Source organism: Cavia porcellus, unplaced genomic scaffold (assembly GCF_034190915.1).
Source record: "Cavia porcellus strain 051 isolate PalLab524CR breed Dunkin Hartley unplaced genomic scaffold, mCavPor4.1 scaffold_24, whole genome shotgun sequence".
In the NCBI taxonomy this organism is placed as follows: Eukaryota; Metazoa; Chordata; class Mammalia; order Rodentia; family Caviidae; genus Cavia; species Cavia porcellus.
The window spans coordinates 11,631,921-11,657,360 of NW_026947507.1; the positions used below are offsets into that span (position 1 = coordinate 11,631,921).

Here is a 25,440-nt window from a genome sequence, read left to right on the forward strand (position 1 = left end):
GACACAAAGCTGCAAACCAAGGAACATCACAGACTGATGGTCACAACTGAACTCTACAAAGAGTCCTATTTTACAGGTTTCAGAGAGTACAGCTCCACAGATTGTCAATTTAGGACTTCTCGTTTCCAGAACTGTGGGAGAATAGACCTCTGTAGCTTTAAGCCCTCAGTTTGTGGCAAACTGTTATGTCAGCCATGGGAAATGAACATGTTACTGAATGTTTTTTTGTACCGGGAATCAAACTCATGACCTCACATTTGCCAAGCAGGCACTTACACCATTTAGCTAAACCCCTGGCCCCTTATTGAGATATTAGTTTGGGGGATACAGCATGATTGCAATGTCTCGCTAATATTCCTATTCCCATGAAGGTCTTTTGTGCATGCATTTGTTTCTAAAAAACTGGTCATAAATTAAAATGATAATCACACACTTGTTTCAAATCTTAGAAAGAATGACTGAAAGCATAAAAGGAAGGGGAGGAAAAGGGGCTATTTTCAGTGAAGGTCCTTAATGTAGCATTGTGAACAGGCAGCCTTATGAAAAAGGGACAATGAATTAATGATTGATCCTTTTGTTGAAGCTGTTCCCTTTGAAAAGGACATGTAATTGCATACATGATAAACGATTCTTAGCAAGATCTAGGTCTTTTAACCTATTGTACATCTATCAACAGTCTTTCAGACAAATGCTAGGTGCTACTAAGCTTCTCAGTTAATTACTAGCAGCAGTTCCATGACATAAGCCTTAGGAGACAGACCGCAGTGGTGTGACTAATCCATTATTTCAAGACTAATGAGACAAAAGTAAACATAGCAAGTGACTTTATCTGCCTGTGAGGGTATTGATTTTATGTCAAAGTAGTGCTTTACATGATACAATTCTTTTATTCATTAATTAGGAATTTGATTATTTTTCTGATGTACATAATAAATGCCTGGTTACATCACTGAAAAAATTATTAAAAATTACAAGAAAGTTAGGATCATCTTGCTATGAAGAAATGTTATGTTGTGAAAATATAAAGTTAAAACAGACTGAGTAGTTAACCTGTTTATCAAGTTAAATTGCCTCTATTAACATGTCACCAAGGAAAGAGACTATATAAAAAAATCAAAAGTTGATCAGAAAAAATTTAAAACTTCTAAATAATAAAAGACAGCTCTTGATTCAACAAATATTTACTAAGCTTCATAAGGAGATATTATAATATTGGAGACTTTGAACCTGGACTTTGTCTCTGCCTCTGACAAACACTGACCTTTCTGTTCGTTTTTGGTGCCTTCAATTATAGCTCAGGGATAATAATAATAGTCTCTTGTGAGAGTTACACTACTTAATACATGACAGGTCACTGTGACAGAGCCTGGCCATGGCACACTCTCAGGATAAGTTAACTTTTGTCATATGTGACACAGGGTTACAATTAGTAACTGGAGAAAAAGATCTTGAAGGAAATTGCAACTACATTTACTTTTAAATTCATTCATTTTTATACCATTTGAATGGTTCAAAAACTTATCTTAGGAATTGTATTGCATGATAAGCACAGTAAAGGAAAGCAAAACAGATACAATCTTTCATAAAGCCTTGGGCACATTTACTTGATATTTGTTTGAGGGTTCTAAATGCTACTGAATGGAAAATATTAAGATAATAATAGGTACAATTTTAAACTCATCAAAAAGCAGCGTAAGATCATGACAATAGACCATGACTGTATCCACTGAGTGTCATAGGAGATGGTATCCAGTGGAGACGGCAGAGGGCAAGACCAATGGTCAGGGCAGGTACATGCAGATGTATAAAGCCTGTGCTTGAATAGTCCAAGTGCTCGGTGAAGGGAATTATCAGTGTCATCAAAGACTCAAGACCTTTCTTTTGTTTTTATGCAATGTCATGGTGTTATGGCACCTATCACCTTCTACATAATTGTGTTTAAGTCAAGACAACTCTACTTTCTTTTCATATGATACTTTCTAGAAGCTTCTCAAGCTAACTTACAATTGAGCCTTATCGGCCAGAGTTAAATCAAAAGTCCATCCCTAAATAAATCATAAGAGCAATAGTGCTCTCACATCTTATGATCACTGTACATCTCCTAGTGTTGGAGCAGGGCTCATTTACTCCTGATTTTGTGCTGCCTGAGCAAAAATGGTTGTTCACAAACCAAGGAACAGTATGAGATGGAGAGGTTTGTTAGGTAGGTAATTAGGACTGTCTGCTATAGTACAGAGCTAATATAAACAGTTTGACCATTCATTGTTATCAAATTAAAAAGGAAACTACCAATTTACAATTTCTATTAAGCTTTATGAAGTTAACACAGGCACAGAACATTTCTTCGCCACTTCAAAAGTTATCATTAAAGAGATAGTGACAGACCTTCTGAAACTCAACCATCATATCTCTGAATGAATTTTCCATGTCATGTCATAGAATTTTGGTAAGAAACTCATACAACAAAGAATAACATCTACATACATATATACAATGTTAGGACTCTCCCCAGTGTTTGTATTTTTTTGCCAAGCATGTATATTAGTCAATGTTTCATCATCATAGCAAAGTATGTGAAATAGCCATTTTTATAAGAAACAGATTTTTTAGGTCACGATTTTGGAAATTTAAAGTCCAAATGGCTTGATGTAGGTCCTAGATCCATGACAGATAGTAGGTAGTGGACAATACGGTAGTAGGTAGTGTAGAATAAGGATCACGTCATAAGTCTGGAAGTAGAGGCAGCAAGAGTTCAGGGGAACTAACAGGGATCACATGAAACCTACCCTAATTGGTCTTCAAGACATCATCCCAGTGATGCAAAGGACTTCCACTAAGCTCCACCTCTTAATAGTTCCACAACATCTCCTAATAGCCTTCAGGGACATCTGGGGGATTCCTAAATTTTACTGAAGCCATGATAACATGCCTCCAGAATGGAGCATAATGTAGGGAGAACAGAATATGAAAGATAGAAGACTGAAGATAAATGACAAATAACAAAGATAGAAGGCAGATGGAGGATATATTATGATGGTTTTGCTGTTTAGGTTTGGAGTGTGATCTATGGCACCTTCTAGAGTTCACCCAAAGGTACAATGCTCAAAACCCATTGTGCCAAAATTATTATAAATAAGTTCAATTTCTCATCCACAGACCTGGACCAGCCCTTAATACCTTTTTTTCTTTATATACTCCACTATTATGTTCAGAAGTCATCAGATGCCTCCAGAGGAGTCAAAGTAAGCAAGGGAGAAGTCCTGCTGGCTCTGCTCTTTCAGCTAGGATACAACACTGGTAAAGCACACTTTAAGGCCAGACAATGCCACAGAGGCCACCAGAAATGGGTGATGTCAGAAGAACACAGTCATTAAACTCCCAGCCAGGTGGCTGAACTGTTATCAGAGAAGTCTAGAGGGACCTCTGTTTCCCATGACTGCTTAGGTAACAGTGTTTCTCCAAGGAAGACTATCTCATCTGACCCAGTATTTGTCTCAGTTGAGACTACTTTCGACCAAAACAAACTGCGCAGAAGAACAACTCTTTTAAACTCTCTTGTACCAAAGAAGGATAGTAGAGTGGAGAAATATGCTGACCTGAGAGCTTCCTCCTCAAAGACTAAAGACTCTTCTGCCAGGGTTTGTACAGATATTGAACCCAGAACACTAGATCTCAAGGTCATGCTGTCTTTAGAGTCCTTAAGAGTTTAAGGCCTTTCCATCCAAGCAGTAGGATCAAGGTCTAACTAACCCACCATCTTAAAAAATAAATGTGCTTCTAACTCTAGTACCTGATTTAATCATTGGGACTGAAAATGAAGCCAAAGGGAGCTGGAGGTCAGACAGCAGGGAACACAGCACCTCACTGGGCGGACACATGATGGAACTTGGAAAGGTCAAGACTGTTTGGCGGAGCTGTCAGTAGTTCTGAATGTCAGAATTTATTCACTTCACTACTTAACCATTGAGTCAGCAAACATTTCATGCTCACTGTGTGTCAGGTACTACTTAAGTAAGAAAGAATTGATGGATACGAAACAAGAGAAAAGGAAACCAAGATCATTTTAAAAATGGAATTTAAATTTATAACTAGTATTCTTGCAATCTTTGTATTATTGATATGGACTAAATTGGCAGGTTTCTGGAGCAGGGATTACAGAGTTGCTAAAGCACAAAGGAATTCTGGAACACCCTTATTTTCTTTGATTGATTTCCCAGAAAGAGAATCACCAGATATAAAACTTTCTGACAGTAAAAATATGTTCACTGCCACAGATTCCATTTATTATTTGCTTTTCCAACAACTTATTGTTTGAAAACTTATGGTTACATTCTTCTGGACATTGATATTATCAACATGAATGTGATGTGTACTAGGTGCTCTGATTCCAAAGATTAGGGACAGAGTCAGAAATATACAGCACCCCAAACACATTGTCCTGTTAGACTAAGAGGATGAGTAAAATCCTAGGGATGGAAGGAGGAGAGGATTTCTGCAAGAGTTGACTCTCCACTGGAGAGGAGAAGAAGGGCCACTGTGTAGAGAAAGAGGAATATACACCAGTGTACACAGCCACTGGTGTGACAGTACTGAGACACAGAGTGACTTTTTGGAACTACTATGAAGAACATAGTAATTAAAAGAAAATCAGGCCAGAGAGATAAACTCCCTCTAGTTGGGAGGGGTCCTAAATGTTAGACTAGATAATTTTAACTTTATTCTATATAATTATTGACATTGCTAGAACTTTAAACTTTTATGAACTAATTATATGCTCTCTAAAACTCAGATAAGATCATATACCTTCTACACACTTAAGAAAAAGGCTTCACAGTTCTGTTTTCCACTAACTCACTTCCCTAGCTGGTATTTAGATTTTCCAACCTCACACTTTGGTCCATTCTAAAGTCAAAGCTACAGAAGAACTGAAAGCACCATACCACAGTGATATACGCGCACCTATGTTTATAGCAGCACAATTTGTAATTGCCAGATCTTGGAAACAACCCAAGTGTCCATCAACTGAGGAATGGATAAAAAAGTTGTGGTATTTCTATACAATGGAGTACTACTCAGCTATAAATAAGGATCACATTGAGGTATTTATCAATAAATGGGCACAGCTTGAAACCATACTCATAAGTGAAATAAATCAAACTCGCATCTGTGAACACCGAATAGTTTCCCTAGTGTAAGAAATGATTCAAATATATCAAAGTACGTGGTAACCATGATTCCCCATTATGTGGCCTTGAAGTCTTATAAAGTTTTCACTCATTAATTGGAATGGCTTTATTTTGGGCTATTTGATATTATGGCCTGTGATGCAATGAACAGCTATTCCGAAGAAAACAAGACATCATAATAGCTAGTGCTGATTTAATACCATCTTGTTTTGAAGCCGCACCAAACTATGGCTCTTCTGTCTCCATTGATTTTATCATGTTGTATCTTGCTGGATTTTATCGTATGTGGTAGTATAAACAAAAATTGTTATAGGCAAAGAGACAATATAGAAACCATTGTTCATTTTTCTGTTAGCTGGTTCTAAATACTCTACAATGCTTTCATCCACTTGAATGGTGTTACCCTGTCTTGATATGTTTGACGCTATAGCATATGAAGTTATATTCAAATATTTCAAGGAAAAAGACACTATGGTAACTACTATTAAGTCGGGTTATTTGGTGGTGAAGCACTAGGTTGCTGAAAGTGTCATGCTTTAGCCTGTATTGTTATGTTGTTATGCCCCCTTTTATCTCAACCTCTCCCTTATTCATTAAAAAATTATTTAATTTTTTAAATTTCTTTTTTTAAACTAAGGGGGAAAAATCAAAAAAACTAGAAGGATGTATTACAGTAACTTTTTTGATTTCCTATTAACTTGAAGTCCTGTAATACCCCCATTATCTTGTTTTGACTGATTAGACTCTATTCTGCTCTGTATGAAAGTATCCAGTATCAGAGTATAGGCAGCTACTTTGAAGGCAATAAGATTCACTATGATGCCCATTCTGGTTTGACTATTATCCTCTTTTGAGATTCTGTAAGATTTACAATGTTTAGGTTTTATTGGTCTTGTTCTCTACTGTTTTGTTCAACTTTATAATACCTAATGAGATAGACAAGTTTTCTTAAGGAAGCAAGAGGCATTATGGTAACCATTGTTGATAACCTTCTACTCAGTTTTTACATCATGTGCTATGTCTATCCTTGATTTTGACTGACAGCTTTGTTTTATCATGCTTGATTTTATTCTCTTACAAAAAAAGTAATAAGATCTAAGGGAGCAATAAAACCCAAAATGTGTAAATTTTGTTGTAATAAAGGGGGAAAAAAAGTGCCCTAAAGGATACAACAGCAAGGGTGTTTAGGTGTGTTACATAGAAGGCCGTATTAATATTTTTGATTGGATTACTGAACACAACTATTTGCAGTCTCACTGTTTGAATGTTCACTTTGTATGCTTTGATCCTGTGACCTGAAACACCGTTTCTAAGATGATAGTATGTAATCTATTAACTGGTGATAGCTTACTGTTTTTTTTTTTTTTTTGTAGTTCTGTATTACTTGTACCCTTATACTGTTTTGTTTTGTTCTGCTTTTTTTCTCTTTTTCCTTTTAAATAAAAAAAAGAAAGAAAGAAAAAAAATAAAGTCAAAACTATTTTCATCTAGATACTGAAAGTGAGGCAGGAAATGCTGCTGAAGTGAAATTTACTAGCAAGAATGGTGTGCATTTGGAGGCTCAGAAATAAGAGGCAGAGGCTGAGAAGAGGGCAGTGAAGCCTATGGAATAGAGTTTAAGGTGAGAAATTGTGTAAAAGGAGATTTAATAGAGACTGTAAGGAGGTCTAGAACAATTAAGTCTATGTAGTATATTTCTAAAACCGTGCTGCACAGGATATGTCTTTAGGAGAATGTCAAGAAGAGTTACAGAATAAGAAGGATTCTGTGATCAAAATGCCTCAATAATAAAATACTAAATTTCATACAGAAAATATTAAAAAAAGAAAGTGCTGTGAGAGGAGAATAAGAAACTACAACATAGCTTTCTTTTTGGCCAAACTTGTTGAATCACTAGTTACATATGTCTTGTACATGGACATCAAGTACTTTGCTTGTCTGGCTTCTGCCTTTGGGAAATGGCACTTGCTTTGGGGGGATGGACAGCTTCTCACGCTGTCCTCTTCACATGGTTCCAGAGGGCACTGCCAGGCACAGAAATCAAGTCCCATAACTGCAAACATGGACATACATCCCAAGCTCAAAGACTCAGATTTTAAAAATTAGGAGTGGGAAATAGAAATTGTGCACTGCTGACGTGAGACGGTAGCCTCAGATCTCTTGGGTGCTGTGGTTTGAAGGTAGTTTGTCTCCTTAAGATTCGTGTGCTAAAGCTTGGTTTTCAGTGGGTGGTGCCAAGGTGATGCAACTTTCAGGAGGTGGAACTGAGAGGCAGGTATTCCTTAACCTTCATGAATGGATTAATGCCACCTCAGGGGAGTGGGTCAGGTCTCCTGGGACTGGATTCATTCTCCTGAGAGGGGGCTGATGTAAAGCAAAGCCGTTCACATTCTTGGCTCCTTCTGCTTCTTCCCATATTTAGACTCATCCAGGGCTTTCCTAACCAGACACCACACTGTTTAAAATTTCTAGCCAGAATAATTTCAAGCAAAATAAACATTGTTTTCTTTTAAATTACCCATCAGCAGGTATTTTGTTATAGCCATAAAATTGTCTAAGACCTTGGGCAAATATGTTTCTAGAAGTACAAACCAACCTTACCAACAATCAGAGAAGAGGAGATGGCAGCTCTGGTGGTGCTTCCGCCCCTGGTTCTAGCTCCCATGAGGCCAGGTTAAATCCTTACCCTTTCCCCAGGTCAGTTATATCATACCACAAACATTATCCTGTTTTGTCCAAACTACTTTGTGCTTTTGTCACTTAAAATCAGGTAGTCACTGACAGAAAAAGATATCTCTGTTAGAAGATATTGGCAACCCGGCACTTACAGGAAGGCAGAGTTCTCCTAATTGGATATAAGCAGCTTCACAGATTACCACCCTCAGACAAAGCTTTATTACTTTATATGTAAAATTTAACAAAGCATAATCACTACATCATTTTGACTGAACACAGACCAAAATAAATAAATAAATAATCACTGTGCCATTCCTCCTTTGGACAAATGATTGGAGTTTCTTTAGAAATTATAATTTTATCCTTTTTTTTCCTGTCTTTTTCCTTTTTTTATTGGTACCGGGGATCGAACTCACGACTGCCTGCTTGCAAGGCAGGTGCTTATGCCGCTGAGCTAAATCCCCAGCCCCCTTATCCTTTTTCTAACCCCTTTACTCTTCAATGTCCCCGCCCAGATCCAAATCATATAAAATAGGTTTCTTTTCCAAGTACCTCCCTACTGATTTGCCCTGTCATGTGTCTCTTCCTTCAGTGCAAACTTAAAGTGCAACTTGTTCAACTGCAGGTATGTTTCCTGCTGTTTTGGCTACAGGAAATGAACACTATTAAAACATTTTAATGTTTTATATATATATTATAGTAATATATATATTATAATATATGTAACTTTCTTTGACGCCATATGTTTCCCAGAACTTCCGGAAGAAATTTTACTTAACAATTTTTTAAAAGACTGGAAATTTGCACAAGTGCCAAAAGAAACCAATTGAGCTGTATATCTTTTATTTCTTAAACATCTTAGAAGGTATGGATATTGGAGTAAAGAGATTTTCCCCTAATGATCCTGGCTCTTATTCCGCCAGCTGTACACTGTGTTAACTTTTGAAGGTTTAGCACTAAGCTGTCCTCTAGCATTTTTTCTGGGCAAAACTTTTTGCTCAAGGTCATACTTCCTACCTGTGGCTGCCGGCGTTACTCATGACTGGCTTGTGTGATGGTATGGAGAGGTCCTGCCTTTTTGCTTAGATTTGCACCAATTCCAAGCCATTCCAGCTGTAGGACTCCCTGCAAGACAGGTTAAGTAAGGCCTTTGCTGGAACTGCAGCTACATCACAGTTCATCATTTTCTCTCTTCCTAAGAGCTTTATGAATATATGACCTGGGTACCATAAACTCACCTGTTTTAAGTATGAAATTCAAGCTTTTTCAGTAAATTTGCATAGTTGCATTATCATAATCAAAATCTAAATATGAAATATTTTTATGACCCTCAAAAGGTCTCTACTGCCCATTTGTTTAGCATTCCTGTCCCTCAGCCCAGACCAACGCCACTCCTCTAGTGTTTCTATTCATTGTAAGAAAGAATTTTTGATTTGAAGTATTTACACTTACTAATTGCTTATTATCGAGCCCCTTTTACAAACATTCTAAAGTATATATACTGTAATAAACACTGTCAAATAAGTGGCTTTGAAGAACACCCTCCTTACTAGTAAATTTTTCACACGTACTTCTTATTGAATCTAAAAGCTATCTTTTTAGACAAAATTAAAACACTAAAATTTAGTTAAAACTCAATGTTGATTAAGTTGGATTTGGTTTTGCAAGGTGAAAAACAGGAAGGTATTGGAGGGAACAGATTACACAGTGGCCCCTTGAGACTATTCTAACAAGTCAAGTCACTTATGGAAATTAAATAGGCAGACAGACAAACATCCTTTTCTGTAATCCCCTTGTCTTTAACCCAAGGGACATGAACTCCCCCTGAGAACAATTAAAATGGACAGCATACAGATGTTCAAGATACTGCTTCCTGTGCAGGTCAAATACAAGTCATTGCATACATCTTTTATTAATTTTACTTATATTCATTTAAGTAAGTCATGTTTTATATTTTAACCTCTTCAGTGTTTAGTTTTAAAATGTTGAGTTTTTAAAAAATTACATTTGAACTCAATTTAAATTGTAATCATTGATCAGTTATAATTACACAAAAAGGAAACTAAAAACAAAAGTATTTCTTGCCTTGCTTTTATTCGATGATTAATTTATAAAAATATTTCTTTCAACATTTTAGTAAAGAGTTAATATAAGATATATAAGACAATATAAGATAACATAAAAGTATGTCAAGAAAAGAAGTAGTCATAGTTTTCATTTATGATGTCAAAATAAAATAGGATTATATCACATTTTTAAAAAATCTTATCTAAAATTCTATAGAACAAGTGTTCACATGTAAGGGTACAGAACAGTGAAAATACATACATTCACACCATTAGCTAACTGTAGACTGTTTCAGAACGAACAATTCTTTGAATTCTAGGGTTATGTGTATTTAGCTCTAAGAATGTAAAGTATTTAAATCAAAGTCTCAAAATGTGACATCTCATACTACTTAAATCTAGCAGATGAATGAACACTTCAAGAAGAGAAATTAATTCAACATTATAATTTCAATCTTTCTTATAACTGAATGCAAAACCTATATTTGATGTTTCAAAAATCTATGCATATCTAACACCTAAATTCTGTTTATTTCAAAACAAACTGAGCTCTTTCATTTTATTACAAAACAAAAATAAAACTTTAACAGTCTTTCTAAGTAGAGACAGACAGCTTTTAATTTAATGGTATGATAACAAATTAATGTGAGTATATTATAACATGTTCTCCATCACTAAGATTTTATTCATCATCTTAATTTTCAAGATCAGGAATCAAACATCTCAGTAGGACCAACACTGTCTCCTGAATGTATGAGCAGGGAAAGAAAATTCTTTATTTCCACAAAGACAATTTACTAAGTAACCTTGAGGAAGCAAGCATTTCTGCAGAATTTTTAAGTAAGAGAACTGTTTCTACACTGTAGTAGCAGAAACTCAAGTACTGGGAAAATACAAATAAGAGTTTGCTACAGTGTTTATCTTATTAAGCAATTAAAATGAACTCTGAAAGTTTTCTGTCCCTTGACACCAAATTTAAAATGTATTTAATATTTAGCAAACTTAATATGGGGATACTAAAATGTGAAGCTTTCAAACTGAAAATGTCTCTGTTATTAAACCTTTTAAGATATTATACTCTTTTACAACACATCTGTTATTAAACTTTTAAAGAGATTTTATTCTTTTACAACTGAAAAAGTCTATATCCATTAAAACAATTATCTTTCACTCTAACTACATTTCTAAAGTCTAAAGATGCTTATCATAAAAATGTGACTTAACTCTGTTTTCTTCAATGGCGAGTCTTTTAAAACATTTTGAGGCTGTGATAGTTCTCAGTGACCAACTGTATATTCATTAGTAAAAGATACCTATATGATTAGATATCTATTTTGATTGGATAACTCATTTGTCAATAAGAGGCCTGAAACAGAAATGAATTTCTATAAGGAGATATAATACCATCACTTATATCTATGAATAATGAGATTACATTACTTTTAGGTAAAACTTAAATTTACCTTGAACTTTTGAAATTGGAAAGCTACTCTTTTATTCATTTAATTTCTAAATAAATTTAATACACAGTATTGCGGGATCCAAGTGCTACTTGCAATTTATGATGAAAGGCATTTGTGCGTTCCTTCTGAACTGGCCAGTTCAATATGCAGTGAGACCTAAACATTCCTCTTCGCAAACAGAGTGCGTGGTTAAGTTTATAGTCTGGAATATTCTCAAGAAAAATCAGTATGATGGAATCCAGATTTTGTTCAATAGCTTGCTGAACTGCATGATGCACCTTGAATCTAAGTTTAAAAAATTTAAAAACGAAATAATTAGTGTACATCTTAAGAGACAAAAGCCCAAAAGTCTAAAATTTGTTTTAGAATTTACTTGAATGTGTCATAATAATCAGCATTTTCTCCTTACTTTTATTTTTAAATTTCTTTGAGGTATATTTGAAAGTTCAGTAGGAAAACAAGTCTGTATTTAAAATTTCACAACCTTCACCTACCTTTTGCACAATGGATCTTTTAATAGATGCTGTGTTATAATAAAAACAATTTTTCTGCTTCTTTTGATACTATTAACAATTGCTTCAAGTTCAAGGGCACCTGCCTCAAAGTCTCTTTCTTCCAGACAAAATTTGAGAGATTGGTCTTTTTCTTCCAGTGGAGAGAAGTTTTCCCACACCCAATCTCTATCCTTGTAGGCATGAATTATGTATGCTGTATATTCAAATTGTTCTGGCTGTCCATCTACTTCCTTGAAACCAAGAACTCGATGGACCAAAACATTCCAAAAGAAAGATATCCTCCAGCCCTCAAAGTGGATGAGCAGGACAATAAAGATAAAAATCAAAAGCACACTGGTACTGATCATGAAAAAGAGTTCAAAGGGGGCACTGTCTTTGCACGGTGCTGTATCAAAAAGCATCACTGGAAACCCATGAGATTGATGTGGAGTGTTGCAGACATAATGACTTGATAGCTCAGAGATGTGAGTATGGGTTTTATTAATCCAATTAACGAACCAAGCAATACTTTCACATGTACAATCAAAAGGATTAAAGCGCATATCTAAATAAGTCAAATTTTGAAAAACTGGCTCAAAAACGTTCTTCTCAACCGATGTTATGAGATTCTTCTGAAGGTTCAATGACTTCAAAGACAGCTGATGGTCAAAGACAGAAGGTGGAAGTATGTTTAAATTATTCAACCCTAAATTGATGCTCTTAAGCTCCAACAAATCCTTGAATACATCTGCTGGGATTTCATCAAAGCCATTAGACTCTAAGTTAAGGATGTGGAGGTGATAAAGACCCTTTAGAAAATGAACAGGACCACCAGGGTTTACATGTTTCCAGAGCCGTGCTAAGTTATTATGCTGTAGATCTAGAATTTCTAGCTTCTCAAGACCTTCTAGCATTTCCTCATCGATGTTGGCTATGTTGTTGTTGCTTAGATCCAGAATGGTCAAGTCACGAAGATTGTGGAAGGGTGAAGGGGAGCTATCTATACTTTTAAGGCCCACCCTTCGGAGCATCAGTCGTTGAAGTCCCGGGACTGAGGCAAAGGAGTTGCTAGTCAGTTGTAGGTATTTGTTGTAGGAAAGATAGATTTCAAAAATATTTCCTAGACCTCTCCATTCCTGGCCTGTGAGTTCTTGCTCAATTTCATTAAGGCCAAGGTCAAGTACTTCTAGGTCACCCAAGCAAGAGAAAGCACCACTCTCTAATTTTGAAATTTTATTTCTAGTTAAGTTGAGCACACGTAGAGGAGAATGAGCAAGTGATAAAAATGTTTCGTTTGTTAAAGTTTGCAAATTTGTGAAAGTGTTAGATAGACCTAAGTATTTCAGATTTATCAATCCAGTGAACATGCCGCTTTTTATGCCTGGAATATTGTTATCGTCCATGTTGAGGTACTCCAAACATTTTAGCCACTGAAAAGATAAGTCATCAATCTTGGGAAGTGAAGCAAGGGAAATACTTTGTTTAGTAAAAGATCGTTTCAGATTCAGGTATCTCACATTGGAAAGCCCATAAAAAGAGCGAGAAGACAAATGTGCTATGTTATTATACTCCAGGAAGAGATATTTCAGATGCGGAAGCCAAACAAAGGAATCATTACCAATCACATTTAAATTGTTGTGGGAAAGGTCGAGCATGGTGAGATTAGTCTGCTTTAGTCCAAAGAAAGTTGTGTTGCTGGTTCTATACAGCTGGGTGTTACTCAGAGATAGATTCTGGATGCTTGTATTTGATAATTCCAAACAAAGCTTCTCTGTGAGACTGGGGCCCAGTTGGGCATTGTTCAAAAGAAGGCCAAATAATTTTCCAATCACATGAAAACACCCTGGAGAAATCTAAAGTGGAGGAATAAGGTTAAAAACTAAAATATGATACGTTTCGTAGGATCCTTGAAAGACATACATACAATTCTTTATTCAATTCCCCTCTTCCTGTTCAACACATCTGTCTCCATTGCTTACTCTGTGCCCGTCACAGCCACCCTGTGCTCCCCGCCCCCGGCCTACCCTGGTGCCTGGCTAACTTTTACTATGCATCTTACTCACATGCCACTGCTTCAGGAGCTCTTCCCTGACTTCCATGGCCAGGTTAACTCTTCCGGGACTTTTACATTGCACACTGAATAACAACTGTAGTTAATAAACTATCTGTGAGGTCACAATGTGCAGACTCTGCTTGTGTCTTGGTGGCCATTTATTGACAGTGACTATCAAAAAGGAATAAATACATAGATAGCTTTTCATTGGGGGTGACACTACTTATGTATTTTATAAAATTATGGAAATAAATTGTAAATATATATATATATATATATATATATATATATATATTTGAAGCAGAATCTTATTACCTTAAGATTGGGCTCAAATTTGTCAACTTCCTGACTCCTGAGGCATTAGTGTTGGGATTATAGCCAGGAGCCAATATATCCAGTTGGATAAGTTTTATTATGAAGCAGGGACTAATATGGTTTAGATATGTTCCCTAAAAGTCACCTGTGTTCAGAGTTGGGGTTTCTGAAAGATGACTGGATCATGGGGGTGCTATATTCATCAGTGGGTTAATCAACTCCCTGAGTTTATAACTGACTGTACTATTAGGCGGTGAAGTGCATCAGGAGGCATATGACCTGGAAAGGTGCAATCCTATCGCTAGCATTTTCTCACTCTCTCGCTCTCACGCTGGCTCTCTCCTTCCTGGCTGCCAGGGTCAAGCAGCTTTCCTTTGTCATCCCCCCCCCCCACACTGTTTCTGAACCCACTGAAACTGAACAAAAGTAAACCTCTCCTCCTTTAGCTTATAGGTATCAAGTGTTTTGAGCTAGTGACGGAAAAGTGACTAATACAGTGACACACACTTACACGTTGGATACCCAGAGTTCCAGCTATCTTTTCTGTCTTTTCACTCAGGTTTTCTCCTGACTCTATTATCCTGTTTCCAATTCCCTTCCACTTGCTCCTATTCTCTCCTCAGAAGCTGTGTCTGACTCGGAACTCAGAGAGGAGTCAAGGAAACAGAAGCTGGAGAGATGGGCGTCCACAGGGGACTCCAGTCACTGGTAGTGAACCCACCAGGAACAGAAAAGGAGCTCTGATTTCTAACATTTCTTATGTGACAGACTTGAGCAAATGGAAAAATAATTGTGAAAGAAAGTGTGCTCCACTATACATAAAATGAACTTGCAAAGTAAGAAATTACTTTGATGCACCTACATGTTAACATTATTTTGCAGCTACTAAAATTAAATTTTTGAAGGGGCTGGGGATTTAGCTCAGCGGCATAAGCGCCTGCCTTGCAAGCAGGCAGTCCTGAGTTCGATCCCTGGTACCGATAAAAACGAAAAAGACCAAAAAAAAAAAAAAATTAAATTAAATTTTTGAGTGATTCTTAACTACATGGGAGATGATCATGATATGATACCAGGAGACACCATTACCCTTAAGAGGTAACACAGCTCAGAAATTAAGAATATGGGCTATGGCCACACAGCCAAAAACCCAGATCTGTCAGCAGGTGGTTGATGTCTCTCAGCAGGAAGGAGAACTTAGGTAAGTCACTTAACCACTTCCATCACAATTTACTGTCGCACAAAATGACAAAAATACATTGACTAAACATGCTCATATGCATAAAAAATAAAAAAATAATATTTGAACCAAAGTTAATTTTCCAAATACTCTATGAATTTCTGCTGCTTTAAACAAAATAATTATTTGAAGATGACCTGACAATAAATACCCAAGCATTAACAGCAGTTGTTTCTGATTGCAAGCTTATGCATGATTTTATTAACTCACATTTTTATTGCCCGTACTACTTATATAATACATACTATTTATGTATTTTATAAAATTATGGAAATAATTTTTGCAAATTATTAATAAATTATGGAAATAATAATTTGCAAAAAAGAAGCTGTTTAAAAATAAAATGAGTACCTTATACAAGATATTTCATTATTTCAGGATAACTTTACAGTTTGTTTTTATGTCTAAAAAATAATATAGCTTATAAAAAGCTATTTGACTTAAAAACTTCAAATATTCTTACATCCTGAAAGGTATAAAATAGTGTGCATGAAAATAGTTCAACTAAAGATCATGGATTCCAGAAGAGATAGTTAATTAAGCAGGTATATCCCCTTAAAGGAAGGTTTTTATAACATAGTGCTAGATGTCACTCACTGAACGCCAGAACTGCACTAAATTCCTTACTATACCATTCTATGAAGTAATGTTATTGTTATACTATTTGAAAGGTAAGAGATAGAGACAGAAATAATTTGAATTTTCCTGGTTATACAGTAAGCTACAGTCTCAAGAGGGACAGTTAAAACCTTAGGCCATTATACTACCTTAAATCTTCAGATGTTTCAGGAAATAAAGGGTATTATTTCCACGATAAGTAAGGAAATTAAAATGAGTAAGTTTCTCAAGGTCAAAGACTGGCACAGGGATTTCAATCTCCTGTTTTACAGCAGGGCTCCATCTTCTAACCACTTACCACCAAAACTCTATTGTGATAATGTCCCCAGGGCCCCAGGCAACATCTGTGAAGGATTTCTAGAAGACTCCACAGAGGGTATACAGTTTCTTCTCAAACAGTCTTTAGATTCTTACCAGTGTGGCACAGTTAGGATCACATATAACTAACAGCAAAATGCAGAATGATTTCACCTTACTTCTTACCTCTTTAATTTGATTTGATGACAACTCTAATTTTTGTAAAGAAGAATTACCAAGGAAATCAAGTTCTTCACTTCTTAGTGCATGAATTTTATTATTTGATAATCGAAGCTCTTGGAGATTTTCCAGTTGGAGCTGAGTTCCCAATTTTGTAGATGATAAACCATTATGTGACAGATCTAGCTTGACTAAATTCTGAGAATAAAAAATAATATGTATGTTAGAATTTTTTCCATCAAAACACTTCTTTAAGCATAAGTAAATCTTAAAAATATATCTTCAGTGAAATGTCATCTGTCCGTTATCCTCTAGAGAACTGACAGCACTGACAGCAGAATAATCTTTCTTGTGATTAAAAACACCATTGTTGCGAGAACTGAGTTTTTTTCTTCAAGAATAATTTTATTTATCTTACCAAAGTAAAACAACTTAAGCTTATAAATTTAGGAGATAAGAAAAAAATTACAATTTACTTATTTGTAATAAGTGTTTATGATGCAAATAATATCTATGTAGTTTCAGGGCTATTAAACATGTAGTGTCATGCATGAGCCTGAGAAGTAATTAACAGGAAAAAAAAAAGGAAAAATGTTTCCTTAAGAAACATGAGCAATATTTAAAATCATTTTATTTTAAAAATAGCACTTTACAATAATTTATCTAATGATATTTGAGGTCTTTGTATCCAAAAGATACAAGTTCTAACAGAAAGCAAGAAAATATCTAAAATAGCTAACCAACAATCTAAAGAAACTACTTAATAACTACCTGACACAGATAATGACATGACATTTCAGATTTATAATTCAAAGTGCTAAAACAGGATACTTTTGGGAATTTCTCAAATAAATAGTAAGAAAATTTTTGTTGAATAATTTATCTTTGGTCAATTTGTTAGGTTTCTTGAAGTTAGAACTTGTACTTGACACTTCACTGTTTCTACGCTAATCAGCAGCACTGCAAGGTTGATTTAAGGCTATAATTTTGAAAATGGCAATGTTTGTGGAAGGGTCTCTGTAATCCCAATGGGGTAAGTCAGCTTTCTTACTCTTGATAGATACTCAGTTGAAAGATGAGTAAGGAACTTCAAGACTTAACATTAAATAACATATTTTACATTTCTTAGATATAAATAAACATTTTCATCTTACCTTTTGGTTCCTAAAAGGATTGTTTTGAATTTTCTGGATTGAGTTGGACATTAGATGGAGTTCAGTCAAATTCACACAAAACATGAAGGTTTTATCAGAGACGTGAGATAGCTCATTGTGCTGGAGGTTCAAAATTTTCAACAAAGGGAGATTTTGGCATAATTCTGGCTCTAGTTTTGAAATTGAGTTAAATCCTCCATCCAAGACAGTAAGTTTGCTGTATCTGGTGAAATTGGCAGGCGGCAATCTTCTCAGCTGGTTGTGGGTCAGATTTAACACTGTTATGTTTGTGGGGAGGTCGTCAGGCACTTGAGTCAGCTTCAGATGACTGCAATCAGCTACTTCCTGTGTCACTGTGCATTTGTTGTTGGAGGATGCACACAAAATACAAAGGAGCAACAGTCCCAACAAGGAGTAGATTTGATAAGGCAAAGGCTGTTTCATGATTCTGCCCAATGAAAGAAATATTAAAAAGTAGTAGATAATTTTACTAACACATGATTTCATAAATATTAGTACGTTTCTCTTGAAATAGACAAGCAAAATGTAGCTACATGTAATATTTTTATTCGTAACTCTTATGCTATAGGAGTGTGTATCATACATCAAATGAAAATATTTTGAATAGCACAAAAAATAAAAAATGAAACATGCAAATTCTCATTCTTCACCTCCACCCCAGCTGCAATGTGCCAAGGTGACCTCTCAGGACAGTTTCTATTTTAATTTCTCATAATCATCTCCGTAAAAAGTAATTCACTTGTCTTTCTATTTCTTTACAAACATTAAGCATTTACTCCTCACTACAAAGATACAATATTTTTTTAAAGATATGACATTTAGTCACACTATTTCTTCATTGTCTTCTCCACATCGGTTACTTTTTATTTTTCTGAATCTATTGTTACATTTACAATTTTAAAGACTACTTCCTAAACTCCATTTATAAATCAGCCAAATTTAAACCACATATTTTAAAAATTATTTTTATTAACATGAAATAATTGTACACATTTAATTAGTACAGGGTGATTATTTCAATACATATACAAATGTGCAATGATCAGATCATAGTAACTGGCACATCCGTCACCTCAGACACTTACCATTTATGTTGAGAACATTCAAAATCGTTTTTAGTAGCTATTTTTAAACATGCAATCAACTATTGGTAACCATCGTCATTTTACTGTGACGTAGCATACCCAAAGTTATTCAACATTTCGCCTGAAATCCAGTGTTTGTCAATCATCCTCTCTCCATTTCCTCTCCACACCCTTCCCAACCTCTGGCAACCACTGCTGTATGAGTCTAGGAGGTTAAGTGCCTTAGTTCCTGCATGCAATTGAGAACATGAGGGATTTGCCTTTTCATGTTTGACATTTCATTTGTGCCTCTAGGCACATCAAGGTTTTTTTTTTTGTTTTATCGGTACCGGGGATCAAACTCATGACCGCCTGCTTACAAGGCAGATGCTTATGCCGCTGAGCTAAATCCCCAGCCCCCACATCAAGGTTTTTATTAAGTGTTTTCTTTCCACCTAAGAATAAATTAATTATACTCATCCCTAACTCTCTTCACAATTTCTCTTATTTTTAGTTTTATTTAATGTATTACTGTGTTTTTTATGACTACACACTTACAGCACATAATGAACAGATTGTCAGTACACATACCTGTGTGTGCATGATGTATCTTAATTTTTTTATGTTCCATCCTCTCCTTTCCTCTCAGCATCTCTTAGTCACCGTATGATTGCTGGATTTATAATTTCCACGACTATATCTAAAATTATGTTTCTTGGTCAATACAAAATCTTATACAAAATCTCTTTATGCCTTGCTTTGTGATGCAGGAAATGGAAATTATTGGGGTTTCTCTACCCTCCTTCCTTCCTTACATTTCTTAAAACTGTTAGCTCTGTCACTCAACACTGTCAACATGTGAAATGCTAGTACTTTATCCCCAGACTCTAGTTAAGCATGAGGTGCTTAGCCCAGATGAAACTATAAAACCTGCAGGTCATGCGCATCATTAAGTTTTACCTTTACAGCAAATCTACGCAGAACTAAAGGATGTGGGGGCTGGGGATTTAGCTCGGCGGCATAAGCGCCTGCCTTGCAAGCAGGCAGTCGTGAGTTCGATCCCCGGTACAGATAAAAAAAGAAAAAGACAATAAATAAATAAAGGATGACTCATGTGCCTGGTGGGATCAAGGGGGATTCAGAATGGTGTGCAATTTCAAATTTAATATTTATTTCTGGGAATTTCTGTTTAATATCTTCAGCTTGCTGTCAACCACAGGTAACCAAATTCAAGGAAAACAAAGCTGCAGGTAAGGAGGAGTATAGAATTTTTCATCTTTTCTTTTTCTTTCTTTCTGCCTTCTTGTCTGTGTTTCTTTCCTCTCTCTCTCTCTCTCTCTCTCTCTCTCTCTCTCTCTCTCTCTCTCTTCTCTGTGTGTCTGTCTCTCTCTGTGTCTCTTTCTGTCCCTGTCTCTTCCTCTCTCCTTTCTCAGAACTGAAGACTAAACCCGCAGTCTTCACATTAAGTTGCTAAACTGCCTCTGCTGAGCTGGAACTTGTGGTCCTAGAGTCTCAGTCTCCCATCATGCACTCACCTACATTTTTTGTTATGACAGAATTGGTACAAATACTTTACAAATACATCACGTCATATACATATTTTATCCATGTTTATATTACTAGATATTTGGATTGCTTGAAGTTTTTCATCATTATAAAGTTTTCATGAACATTCTTGTACATGTTTCTATAGACATATCTATTCTGTCTATTTTTAATAAATACTTAGCATTGAAATGGTTGAGCCATTTTGTATTTTGTGGTTTCATAAGAGATTGACAGATCATTTTGCAAAATATTTTAGGATTTTTACATTCCTACTAACATCTTGACAAAATTTGATATATTATGATCCTTTTATTTTTAAACCTTCTGATAGTATATAGTAAAGCTAATTATGCTTTTACTTTGCATTTCTCCAAGGATAATTAATAATTTTATATGCTTATTATTTATATCTCTTCCCTTGTATATTCAATTTTTTCTCATTTATTAGATTTTTTCTTTTTATTTATTGAGCTATAAGAATTTTTATATATCTGAGTATCAGTCACTGACAGATTCATATTTTGTAAGACAGATTCATATTTTTTTCTCCCAGTAGACATGCTATTTAATTTCTTAATGATATCTTCTTAATTATGATAAAGTTTAATTTACTGTTTTAATATTATTTTTTTCTGTGTCTAGTCTAAGAAATTGTATACCCTCAAGTCATTTAGAGACTCTCTTTTTATGTGAAGATTTATGACCTCTTTTAAATTTTGTGCATAGCTTGAAGTAAAAGTCAGGTTCAATTTTTTTCATGTTTATCTCTAGTCAGACTAGTTTTTAAAAATATGATTTTCCATTCCCCTGCTGGATTGTTTTTGTACCTTTCTTTAAAACACTAACAAACATTTAAGTGTGGGTCTAGCTCTGTATTGTATCCTCTCTTCTACAGAATATTTGTTGATTCTTGTGATAACATCACGCTGTTTTGATGATTATAGCTTTACAGTAGTCTTTATTACAAACACTTTACTATAAACACTTTGTTATCATCTATTATGTCTAAAGTGTTAATCCTCTTGTTTTATTTTTCATTTATTAGGTCGCTTTTCCATGCTGATTGCTGAGTGATTTGATATTTATTATATCAATAAATAAATAAAATTTATTATCTATTAATAATTATTAATTATCCCTCTTTCCTAGATGTAAAGCTAAAGTACTAAAGGTATTAGTTTGTTAAATTCCACTCGGCATGATTATTGCCAAAAAAATACTGGAATATTGTTGATGATGAATAAACAAAAATATATTAAATGAATATCCTACCATGATCATTTAATTAGCTTAAGAAATACAGTCACACTATATTTTGATGGAATATATGCCTGGGGCAGTATTTTCTGGTATGATCATTACTATAGTTTCTCTTTCAGATATTTTATTTATTTTCAAGTTTTTTATTGTCATAAGTACATGTTTGAAGTACTTAATGTTAATTCATCATGGGAGAGTTATTTGCGTAACACATTTCGATTCTTTTTACATCCTGTCTTCCTTCCCCCTCCTCCTTCCATCTCTTGATTCCCTTTTTTGCAAATATCCATCTTCCTGTTTTCCATCATCTGTCTTTTACTTTGGATGTTTTAAAATGTCAAATGCATCCTCAACATGTGAAAATAAATCAATACTAATGATATTAAATTGATGTCCCATAACATCTAAAATTCACAACACAAGAATAATTGCAGATAAATTTTAGAGGATAAAAATCATCGTTAGTGGTTAAATTCAGAAAAACAAACTAATTTGAGTACCTAAAATGATACTGATATGCTTTTAAGAAGGGAGGGTTGACTAGCATTCCTGTTTGGTTCTCAGAAAAAGTAAACTGCTTTGAAAAAGTAATATTCTAACTGTATGACCTTTAAAAACTGGACTAAATATTTTTAAAGTTACACACAATTTTATGCTATGAACAATATCACATCCCTGATTTGCAAAGATGTGCATTACCAAAACATTCAGCTGTACATGGTGGAAACGATGTATTCTGAAAATCAGGAACCAGCGCTCCTACCTCATACCTTTCGAACTGTCTCAAAGCCCTCACAGTACCATGGGCACCTCCTATTTCTACTTTGCAATTCACAGGTCTGATCCCTGATACATGCTCTTCTCATTAAGGGACTACTATCACACTGGAAGAGCTGTAGATAGAGATTAGAATTTCTGAGAAGGATTAATCCCCTTAGCTAGTATACCACTGAATGACTGAAAGGCATTCCCACTTCTGAAGACACATTTTTGATGGCAAACACCCAGCAACCCGCAACTAAACCAGATGTGTAAAAAAGAAAAACATATTGAAAGAATTTTATAAAATTTTCAAAATGATGATCACTATTCAAAAACAAAAAAAAAACTTCTAAACTTTAAACGGAAAGTATACAATTAATTACTTCCAAAGGAAAGATGGAAGTTGATGTAAAACTTTGCATCAAATAAGCTTCTAAACTGTTTAGGGAAGATTGTTTTGAACCTATAATTTCATACCCAGCAGAACAATTAAAGAAATGGGAAGAGTTTTGATACATTCACAAATTCAGTGAGTTTAAAACCATACAAAGAAGTTACTCTAGGACAGACATCAATATAAAATACAATGAAAAATGAAGTGAAAATGAAAAGCAAGTGGCTGTTGTTCTTCAGATCTAAATGAAACAAAGAAAGCAAAAAAAAATAAAGGTTGAAAATAAAAAGGAGAAAGAAGGAAAAAAGGAAGGGTGGGGGAGAGGATTGCAATTTTGGAATGTTTTTTGAGGGGACATTCCATTCCATTTTTTTTGTCCAAATAAGAGACAGTATTACACTAAGCTTAAGACATGGAATTTGGAGCCAGGCCACTGGGAGTTAACCATTACTTACAGTTTGGATTGCAGGCTGTAGAACATTGATAATTTATGTATTTACATATATTTTTGTAAGTTAATACACAGGTATCTAGAGGCACACATACCAACATATAATTATATTTTAATATTAAGAATCAATTTGTTGAAATTTCAATAGTATGAAAGCTACTTTTTACCCGAGTGTCCCATAATTGCTGATGTTAATTTCTGATTGTCTCAGATATATGAATACCTTTCTTCTTTTCACCTTCCTCCCCTTTTCTTTATTAGGTAAAAAAATGCATTTACTTACCTGCAGGGACACCTAAATCGTCCTCTTCTTTTTTAGCACATTATCACTTAATGCCAGTCTTATCTCCTCCCCAGCCAACAAAACTGAGAAAAGAGGGTGATTTTTTTTAACCTCTGGAGATTTTTTTTAAAAACACAAACGTGGGCTGTCACCAAATAATTTCCACTGTTTCTCCAATGTGAATTTTCAAGTACAGAACTCTACAGAGGAAACAACCTTAAAATTACCGCATAAATATTTTATCTGTCACTTAGATATTGCTGCTGTAACTTGTATTCTGAGTTGAGATGCATTTTTCTCCATGCCTTCATCATCTCCCTTTCCATGCACAATGTCAGGCCCAAAATAAAAGACCCTTGACTGCTAAAGACAAACTATATTCTTACTTCCTGCAGCAGAGAGATCCAGTCCCCCACAAAGATTTAAAATACATACCTTTGATTATTCTGATGACTGCTGTCCTTGTCTTTTATTCATTAGTCCAATCCAGACATTTTCGTCAGGGAAGTGCATGTTGCAAGGTTATAGCAATTTCGAAAGTGAAACTAAAGTTAATTTAAAAAAAAAAAATAGAAGAACTCCAGTGTTCCGAGTATAGCAGAGGTGGAGAAGAAGAGAAAAACAAAATACAGAATAATCTCAGTGAGATGCTTTATTTGCTTTGTTACAATGTCTCTTTTAAGATTGTTTTAGGTCCAATAGCCTGTACTTTACTGAAATGGTCACAGATTTAATCAGGAAAAGTTGAAAGGATATGAACTCATTGCTTGGTATGAGCCAGGCTGCATTCTGGAAGTTAATGAGTACTGTGCTTCCTAGAGAGAGAATGCTCCCTTTGCAAACCGTCAGATTTGAGTAGTATTTGTTCAGAGGAACAGAGAAAATCTTTAATCCCTACCTGAAGCTAAAATGCTTTTCTATCATTTACCGTGTTTTATCTTCCAACCTTGTGAAATAAGCAGAATTTTAACCTGTTGATCAGAACCTAAAACAAGTTTGACAAGAGTCAAAGAGCAGTAAAAAGCAGAGAAAGCTGAGCCAGTCTTGACTCCTGCCTGTCCACTCTTCCACATCTGCACTTGCTAAGGAGCAAACAGGTACACTAGAGAAAACTGAGGTTAACTACGACCTTCTGATTAGCTCTGATGGCTGAAGTTCATTAAAGGAACATATTTGCCAGGAAGAAACTTTCAGCATTTCATTACTGATGTTCTATGATAAAACAAATCACTGTACAGTAAAATACAGCAGTTTGGAGGAAGTGGTGAGACACCTAACCCAGCTTCCTTGTTTGAGAAATGAGGAAAAAGAAACCTAGCGAGGTATGTGATTTGTCCAAGGATATGTCAGATTATCACGATGATTCTTGCACAAACCTGTACTAAAACAGCCAAAGAAATTTGAAAACATGTCACTACATTGAATTGAAGGCAGAATAGACAGCAAGAAATATTTCTATCATGGTATAAATTGCCCTCTACTGGCCCTGATCTTAAGTAAAACACTGTGTGGTTATTGTGCTCATGGTTGAATACTTTTGATTTTCAATTGTAGTGTCTGTAATACAGTAAAATAAGCAATCAACCTGAGTAAATAATTGTGTACCCACTGGGATGTGCAATAAAACCAGTAATGATTCCTATAATTCAGAACATTTCACCTTTGTGAGCTCTTTGAAGGTGGTACAGGTTATTACTAGTATTGTAATTTTCCAGCCACCTTTCTCTGGTAGACTATTGCCACATTCCTTTTTAATAGTCATCCATTATGTGGTCTTCTATAGTAGCCATGTGACCCATCTCGCCCAGTGTGATAGTACAAAGCATGAACCAAAGCTTGATTACCAACAATGATCACCAAGGGCTCATATTTAGTACTTGTACACTGCGACATTTTCCCTTAGACCCCCAGCTCCTAG

General features: G+C 35.1%; 2 protein-coding genes across 5 annotated transcripts in view; both read right to left on the reverse strand.

Moving 5' to 3' along the window:
* Fam149a (family with sequence similarity 149 member A) overlaps positions 1-8,898 on the reverse strand; it is a 64,146-nt gene extending 55,248 nt beyond the window's left edge. Inside the window, exon 1 of the mRNA XM_063234637.1 lies at positions 8,880-8,898. The gene's annotated coding sequence lies outside the window, so the exon portion shown is untranslated. The remainder of the gene's footprint in view (positions 1-8,879) is intronic.
* Positions 8,899-9,937: 1,039 nt separating this feature from the next.
* On the reverse strand, positions 9,938-24,304 carry Tlr3 (toll like receptor 3). 4 transcript variants are annotated; one of them, XM_063234508.1, is made up of 7 exons: positions 23,958-24,304; positions 23,523-23,605; positions 19,416-19,524; positions 17,740-18,187; positions 16,592-16,783; positions 11,886-13,738; positions 9,938-11,676 (listed from the first exon to the last, which is right to left on the reverse strand). In XM_063234508.1, the coding sequence occupies exons 4-7, from the start codon at positions 18,181-18,183 to the stop codon at positions 11,448-11,450; spliced, it is 2,718 nt and encodes a 905-aa protein (XP_063090578.1). In that variant the 5' UTR covers positions 18,184-18,187; positions 19,416-19,524; positions 23,523-23,605; positions 23,958-24,304; the 3' UTR covers positions 9,938-11,447. The 4 variants fall into 4 exon arrangements, with proteins under 4 accessions (XP_063090578.1, XP_005003432.1, XP_013007061.1 ...); XM_005003375.4 differs by lacking the exon at positions 19,416-19,524 and having other exon boundaries at positions 23,958-24,302; XM_013151607.3 differs by lacking the exons at positions 19,416-19,524; positions 23,523-23,605 and having other exon boundaries at positions 23,958-24,303.
* Positions 24,305-25,440: the final 1,136 nt, after the last annotated feature.

Coding starts and splice junctions, on each gene's coding strand:
- Tlr3 (XM_063234508.1), bottom strand. CDS start 18,183: ATGAAACAGCCTTTGCCTTATCAAATCTACTCCTTGTTGGGACTGTTG. Junction 16,784..17,739: donor ATCCTTTTAGGAACCAAAAG/GTAAGATGAAAA, acceptor TTTTATTCTCAG/AATTTAGTCAAGCTAGATCT. Junction 13,739..16,591: donor CATCAAATCAAATTAAAGAG/GTAAGAAGTAAG, acceptor CCTCCACTTTAG/ATTTCTCCAGGGTGTTTTCA.